General features: G+C 44.0%; 2 protein-coding genes across 3 annotated transcripts in view; one reads left to right on the top strand and one right to left on the bottom strand.

Moving 5' to 3' along the window:
* Positions 1–36: 36 nt before the first annotated feature.
* Positions 37–4,000, bottom strand: sgca (sarcoglycan, alpha). Its single transcript, XM_017310702.1, has 6 exons — positions 3,851–4,000; positions 3,482–3,613; positions 3,237–3,388; positions 661–727; positions 332–530; positions 37–250 (listed from the first exon to the last, which is right to left on the bottom strand). The coding sequence occupies exons 1-6, from the start codon at positions 3,885–3,887 to the stop codon at positions 37–39; spliced, it is 801 nt and encodes a 266-aa protein (XP_017166191.1). The 5' UTR covers positions 3,888–4,000.
* A 1,473-nt stretch (positions 4,001–5,473) lies between these two features.
* The window catches only part of LOC103481654 (neurabin-2-like), a 24,354-nt gene continuing 22,312 nt past the window's right edge, over positions 5,474–7,515 (top strand). The window contains exons 1-2 of one of the 2 annotated variants that reach the window (XM_008437278.2): positions 5,474–5,582; positions 5,799–7,282. In XM_008437278.2, coding sequence (XP_008435500.1) covers positions 5,918–7,282 — 1,365 coding nt within the window. In that variant the 5' untranslated portion in view covers positions 5,474–5,582; positions 5,799–5,917. Of the gene's footprint in view, positions 7,283–7,515 lie in introns of both variants that reach the window. The other variant, XM_008437277.2, reaches the window with a different exon arrangement.

The following is a 7,515-nucleotide window of genomic DNA, read 5'->3' as shown; positions in this document are numbered from 1 at the left end:
TATACAGTTTAAACATTATGCTTCAAAACAACAAGCCTACTCTAAAGGGATGATCTTCGTGAAGGGAGTTTTTCCTCTTACCAGCTTCGTCTTGCACCAGGTGATGCAGTTGCTGGGGATTTTGCAGAAGTGGCATTCTCCAGGTACCTTCACTTTGTCCCCTGCTGCGCACTGCCTTTGGTATTCTGGCGTCACCACCTTCTGCAGACACCTGGAGAAGTACTTCTTTGACCCCACCTTCACATACACACTAAGACAAGACAGGTTTTGAATAAACAGAAATACAGATTTCAGCGCTTTTGCTGGTTTTTGTACAGACGACTCTGTTTACCCCTCGTAGTGTCCTGCAAGAGGGAGGGGAACTCTGCCTCCGCGGTCGAGGGCGTTGGTAATGTTGACAATTTCCAGCGCCTCATTGTTCCACAGCTTCTGCAGATCCTGCTTTATCTCACTTTGAACAGAAGAGGGCAGCACCTTCTCAACCTCCCTCAGCTCGATGAAGAACTCCGCTTGGTAGGGCAGCATCTTCTCTGTTAGGGAAATCATGGATTTTATTTTTTTTCCACATTTCACATTTCCTCATATCCTCCTGACTCACACATTGTTGTCTGTAGACTAATATAAACAAACAAAAAAACAAAAAAACAACAACATACGTACCTGGAACAGCCTTGATGACGAGAAGGTCTCTTGCTGTGTCATAGCTGTTTTTGTTGATTGCATAGATCTGAGGGAAAATAATGACAAATCTGTTAACCTTAGCTTTTTTTTTAATGTAGAAGAACTCTGCAGAGTTCAGTGGTTCCTTAGTTGGTACCTTCTCAGTMGATGTTGATGTAAAGCTGGTTTCACTCTGGTTTCACCAACATTTTATATATTATGACAGATTTGAATTTAAAGTTGATCCTGACCATCCAAAATAATTTACTTTCATTTTGGGACAGATTGTCACACACTTTAACTACAACCAGGAGGAACTCCACCAGTTCGGACAAGAAGTGTAATCAAAACTCCAGACATAATTAAGCCAGAAGCTTTTAGATGACCACAAAATCTGTGTGGTTTCTCTGCAACCAGCTATAGAACATTTACCCATTATTACAATGTGTATGCATATAGTTTTGACACAAACACAAAAAATTCAAAATTGTGAGTTACATTTTTGAGTTTTAACATTAATTGAACTGGTCCCCAGATTAAAAAAAAAAAAACAGCATTCTAAAGCCCATGAATAATATGGRTTTCACTCACATTTTGAGTTTATCTGTTTGAACTAGCTATGTGGCTTTCATCTTTACTTAACCCAAAAAACAGATTTTTATGTATTAATATATTCTATTTAATTAAAACTACAGATACTTTGAGATACTTTTATATTTTTTCTTCAAAGAAGTTTTACAAGTTTTTTTCTTCTTCTTTTCTTTAAATCCAGGCTTAAAATAGCTGCCGGAGAATCAATCCAAACCTTTTATCTCTACAGATTTGACAGCTTGACGCTTACTGCCATTCTAATTGTCTCTAGCTGTTCTTGATGTTGGTACAAAAAACTCCAGACCTCAATAAAGGTTTTTCCTGGAGTCGTTGGTGTGCCATACAGGAAGCCATTCTCACTGGGACGCCTTTGGATGAAGCGGAGCCACTCTGGGAGGTCAGGATACCCCTGCTGGTTGCACTTAAAGATCATGGGGTCATTATGGATGACCCCGGCTTCTCCATGTAAAAAATARATACAGCAGTGTGATRAAAGTGTATTTTTTCGCTGTCTGTCAATTGTTAAGAAAATGAGCGCATCAGACTTACTGTAGAGTTTTTGCGAGTAGGAATCAAAGTCACTCTGGAAATTTTCTCTCATCACTTCATATGTAAACAACCTCCCCACAGCAATGGTAAATTTGATTTCGGCACTGATCCCACACAAGCTGGCAGCGACGACTGAGTGGAAGTAAAACAAAATAAAATAAAAAAGACATTAAGTCTAATGTAAAAAGAAAAAATATTGCCAAAATCATGAAAAATGACTAAAGCAGGTCAGTTGTTTAGTCACATCACTGCCTGGCTGAAATCACAGGTAACATTTCCATTCAATAATGCAGACTTAAATGTAAGACATGAAGCTTATTTTTGGTTTCTTTAACCTCGTGAAACTTAACGTTTCAGAGTTAAACTTGCCTGCTGAAATGAAAAGCCAGCTCCTGAATCCCGCCATCTTGTTTTTGGCCTTTGACTGACGGAGCCAAATGTAGAGGCGGCAAGGGTGGGTGGAGGGGGGTCACCACAGTTAAACTCATGSCAAAGTTATTTTTGCCTCATTCACCTAACAACATCCGGACTGATGTCTGTCTGTAAATTGAGGACTGTAGTGAATATTTGAGAAAGGAAAAACAACACACTTTTTTTTTTTTTTTTTTGCTTCTTTGCTTATTTTACATGTGGAAGAAAAACCGTTAAAAAGCAGCAAGAGATTTTAGACTGAGGTGGAGGTTCACCTTCCAGCAGATCAATGACCCTGAACAGTGAGAACTAATGCAATGGTTCAGATCAAGGCCTGCTATAGACTCTAAATCTGGATCTTCACCAAAGTTAACAGAGCTTGCCTTGAACTATTTAGTAAAAAAAAAAAAAAAAGAATGAGCAAAGATTTAATTTTCTAGAACTACAAAGCTGAGAGATGTATCCAAAAGACCTGAAGCTAAAAGCTGATCCTACAAAATACTGAGACCAGGGGGGATGAATATAAAGTCACTTTTCAGTCTGTAGTTCTTGACGTTTTGATTGCTTATTGATCGTCACCTGATGCTTCGAAATACAACTTTAGAATAGAAAGAACACATTCCTCATACAAATCAATATATGATGCATCTTGAATACGGCGCAGCTTCGAGGCTTTTGAAACGAAAATAACCCTTTGGGCAACTTTTTAACACCGAGTCTGGCAAGTCCTGTTTTAAAGCTGAACGTAAAGAGAATACTTTCTAGTGACGGCCCGCAGCGCAGAACATATCTGTCAGCGAAGATGCACAATGCAGGAAGCAACAATCTGAGCTGCAAATAACGGGAGCGCTATTGGCCGACGGGGTTTGACGTGAGCGAGATTTCATTGGGTCCTTACGCCGTCGGTTTAGTCCACAGATTGTACTTCGGAGCATCTAGGAATAATATTCACTAAAAATGTTNACGCTTACTGCCATTCTAATTGTCTCTAGCTGTTCTTGATGTTGGTACAAAAAACTCCAGACCTCAATAAAGGTTTTTCCTGGAGTCGTTGGTGTGCCATACAGGAAGCCATTCTCACTGGGACGCCTTTGGATGAAGCGGAGCCACTCTGGGAGGTCAGGATACCCCTGCTGGTTGCACTTAAAGATCATGGGGTCATTATGGATGACCCCGGCTTCTCCATGTAAAAAATARATACAGCAGTGTGATRAAAGTGTATTTTTTCGCTGTCTGTCAATTGTTAAGAAAATGAGCGCATCAGACTTACTGTAGAGTTTTTGCGAGTAGGAATCAAAGTCACTCTGGAAATTTTCTCTCATCACTTCATATGTAAACAACCTCCCCACAGCAATGGTAAATTTGATTTCGGCACTGATCCCACACAAGCTGGCAGCGACGACTGAGTGGAAGTAAAACAAAATAAAATAAAAAAGACATTAAGTCTAATGTAAAAAGAAAAAATATTGCCAAAATCATGAAAAATGACTAAAGCAGGTCAGTTGTTTAGTCACATCACTGCCTGGCTGAAATCACAGGTAACATTTCCATTCAATAATGCAGACTTAAATGTAAGACATGAAGCTTATTTTTGGTTTCTTTAACCTCGTGAAACTTAACGTTTCAGAGTTAAACTTGCCTGCTGAAATGAAAAGCCAGCTCCTGAATCCCGCCATCTTGTTTTTGGCCTTTGACTGACGGAGCCAAATGTAGAGGCGGCAAGGGTGGGTGGAGGGGGGTCACCACAGTTAAACTCATGSCAAAGTTATTTTTGCCTCATTCACCTAACAACATCCGGACTGATGTCTGTCTGTAAATTGAGGACTGTAGTGAATATTTGAGAAAGGAAAAACAACACACTTTTTTTTTTTTTTTTTGCTTCTTTGCTTATTTTACATGTGGAAGAAAAACCGTTAAAAAGCGGCAAGAGATTTTAGACTGAGGTGGAGGTTCACCTTCCAGCAGATCAATGACCCTGAACAGTGAGAACTAATGCAATGGTTCAGATCAAGGCCTGCTATAGACTCTAAATCTGGATCTTCACCAAAGTTAACAGAGCTTGCCTTGAACTATTTAGTAAAAAAAAAAAAAAAAAAGAATGAGCAAAGATTTAATTTTCTAGAACTACAAAGCTGAGAGATGTATCCAAAAGACCTGAAGCTAAAAGCTGATCCTACAAAATACTGAGACCAGGGGGGATGAATATAAAGTCACTTTTCAGTCTGTAGTTCTTGACGTTTTGATTGCTTATTGATCGTCACCTGATGCTTCGAAATACAACTTTAGAATAGAAAGAACACATTCCTCATACAAATCAATATATGATGCATCTTGAATACGGCGCAGCTTCGAGGCTTTTGAAACGAAAATAACCCTTTGGGCAACTTTTTAACACCGAGTCTGGCAAGTCCTGTTTTAAAGCTGAACGTAAAGAGAATACTYTCTAGTGACGGCCCGCAGCGCAGAACATATCTGTCAGCGAAGATGCACAATGCAGGAAGCAACAATCTGAGCTGCAAATAACGGGAGCGCTATTGGCCGACGGGGTTTGACGTGAGCGAGATTTCATTGGGTCCTTACGCCGTCGGTTTAGTCCACAGATTGTACTTCGGAGCATCTAGGAATAATATTCACTAAAAATGTTTTAGATTTTTTTTTCTGTTTTGTAAGTGGAGGCCATTAGCTACTGCGACGCCCCCCTCCACCCCCTTTGTTGCTATTTCTAAGTGCTTGATTATTTTWAATCTTTTATTTATGCAGGAATATTCCTTGAGACCCTATAAATGAGACGCTTTCTCTCACAGTTCTATGGAAAACCAAAAGTACCACAATCTGACAAATAAGCAAGTTTTAATTCATTAAAATAAAATAAAATAAATAAACACACAAAGAAATATTTAAATGCATTAATTATTAAGCAAAATTACAAYATGTTTTGAGGAATGTCTAATAGACCCCATTTAGGCTACATTTGGAGGAAAGTAGACTCAACACTGAGTTCGTCCAAATGAGGTCAACGTTGACATTGAGGGGGAATTTATTTAAACAGCATTAAAATGCTCTTATCGACTTAAAATTAACATAGAAAAGTATTTAACTGTTGGCTTTCATAATTAATATTTACAATGATTTGTATTTTTTTAAATTTTATTTTTAATATATATTGTTTGTGTCACTTTTGGCTTTCCACGTTTGACCCCTTTGTGCTTGGGGATTTCGGATTTGATCGGCGGGCCTTATGACCCGGAAGCTTCCTCCTGCATGCAGCAGCAGCAGCAGCAGCAGCAGTCTGCCGCTACAGGAGGACCAGAAATCTGCAGCTCACAGAATGAAGAGATCAAAATGATGCTGCCTCCAAAAAGGGATTAAACGTAAGCAATCTGTCGTCAGTTTGGGCTAAATCCGCCGCTCATCTCCGCTTTATTCTCCCCGTGCAAATATCTGAATGATTACTGCAGATATCCAGGGGGTTTGGGTTTGCATCGTGTCTGCATGCGAGCTATTGACAGATGCATCGGGGCTCACTTTCTCTGACAATTGCAGCGGATGCAGGCAGGCCTTTGATGCGATCTGTTGTTTGTGTTTAGTCCGGGCTGGGCGCCACCTCGCTGGGATCCGCCGCCGGGTGGAGGAACAACAGATTTTGGGAGGGGAGTGGAAGGGAGACATGAGGTCGCTGAGCATCCGTCGCGACGCCTGACCGAACATGATGAAGACCGAATCCACATCCAAGAGCACCAGCTCCACGCTCAGGAGCCCGTCCCCGCACAGGAACGCGTACGAGGCGGGGATGCAGGCCCTGAAGCCGGTCAAAGACGGCGCCGCCAATGGGGACGTGCAGGAGGGCCCCCGGGGCCGCAGGTACGGCTCCAACGTGCACCGCATTAAAAACATGTTCCAGCAGATGCAGACCACGACCGGGGGCGACGTGGAGGCGGAGGACGGCGCCAGGACGGTGCGGCTGTCCCTGCCCAGAGCCGGCAGCTTGAATGAAAACGTGGACCACAGCGCGCTGCTGAAGCTCGGCTCCACCGTGTCCGAGCGCGTCAAYAAGTTCGACCCCAAGGCAGAGAACGGGCACCAGCGGGCCTCGTCGCCCAGCTACTCCAAGCTGCAGGAGACCCGCCGCATCTTCGAGCAGCAGCAGCAGGAGAAGCAGGAGAGGCTGGAGAAGCTGAGCACCACCCGGGTGCTGCTGAAGACCGACAAGACCCCGGCCTTCCAGGATGGCAGGCTGGACATGGTGTCTCGCTTTAACGGCAGCACAGAGTCCCTGGACAGCCTGGACACCAGCGAGGCGGTGTCCCCCACGGTGAGCCAGCTCAGTGCTGTGTTTGAGAGGGCGGCTGAGCTGCGGAACAACCTTCACCGGCTCTCCTCCACACCGCCACTCCCTTCCCGGGGGGTCAGCACCAAGGTGGGGGTGTTGAACTCAAAGATAATCACYAAGAGGGTCAGTGCCTTTGCMTCAGGCCACCAGGAGGAAGAGATAAGCAATCAGAAGGGCAGAGAGGGGCCGCCCAGGGGCCTTAGGGGAAGGGTCACACCTCCATCCGAAAGCATCAATGGAGACAAGAGTGGCAGCAAATGTCCCACCGCCGAATATTCAAGCAATGTAGGAGAGTCCACTGAGCAAAGAGAAAAGACTGTTGTGGATGTTGGTGTGGAGGCCAAAGAGATTGTCCAACATGAAAATCTGCCTGGGGCCAAGGGGTCCAACAGCACAGGTGACCTCCACGGGTCTGTGGAGAACGGAGAAGATGCTGCAGAGGCCAGAAGTTCTCCAAAGACCGACGAGATGCTGGCGCAGGGGCAGGAGAAGGAAGACCAGGACGACAGGACTCAGAGGGACGACAAGTCGGAACGTGACCTCACAAACATCAGCACCTGCAGCACCATGGGGGACGATTACGGGGAAAGCCAGAAGGACGAGGAGGAAGAGGAGGCGGAGGAGGAGGAGGGCGACGAGCGCTACGAGCCTGAGTCCAGCTGYGTGGAGATTCCTGGCCTTCCYGTTGAGGAGGACCCGCCCCCGTCCAGGAAGATCCGCTTCTGCACAGAACCCATCAAGGTGAGGAGGGACGCAGCACTGGAACACCTAGTGAGCAGAAATAACCACAATCAGAAGGAGAGGCTTACTTTTATTTTCATAGAGGCAGCCCAGTRTTTTCAAGGATTTTTTTTTGGTTTCGCTAGAAATTGCACACTGACACTAAAACCTCAGCTGGGGAACACAGCATGAATTCCTACTGCAGGAGTCTGCAAAATGTTCTTTTGGTTTAGAGACATAAACTGAAGTGATCA

This window comes from Poecilia reticulata, linkage group LG19 (genome assembly GCF_000633615.1).
Source record: "Poecilia reticulata strain Guanapo linkage group LG19, Guppy_female_1.0+MT, whole genome shotgun sequence".
Lineage (NCBI taxonomy): Eukaryota > Metazoa > Chordata > Actinopteri > Cyprinodontiformes > Poeciliidae > Poecilia > Poecilia reticulata.
The sequence above is the reverse complement of the archived record's forward strand: the minus strand, read 5'-3'. Positions and strand labels throughout refer to the sequence as shown.

Excerpts from the sequence above, each read along its gene's own strand:
- sgca (XM_017310702.1), bottom strand. The coding sequence starts at position 3,887 with ATGGCGGGATTCAGGAGCTGGCTTTTCATTTCAGCAG. Across the intron at positions 3,614-3,850 it reads CTGGCTTTTCATTTCAGCAG|TCGTCGCTGCCAGCTTGTGT; the intron begins GCAAGTTTAACT and ends ACTTCCACTCAG. Across the intron at positions 728-3,236 it reads CAGGAAAAACCTTTATTGAG|ATCTATGCAATCAACAAAAA; the intron begins GTCTGGAGTTTT and ends ATTTTCCCTCAG.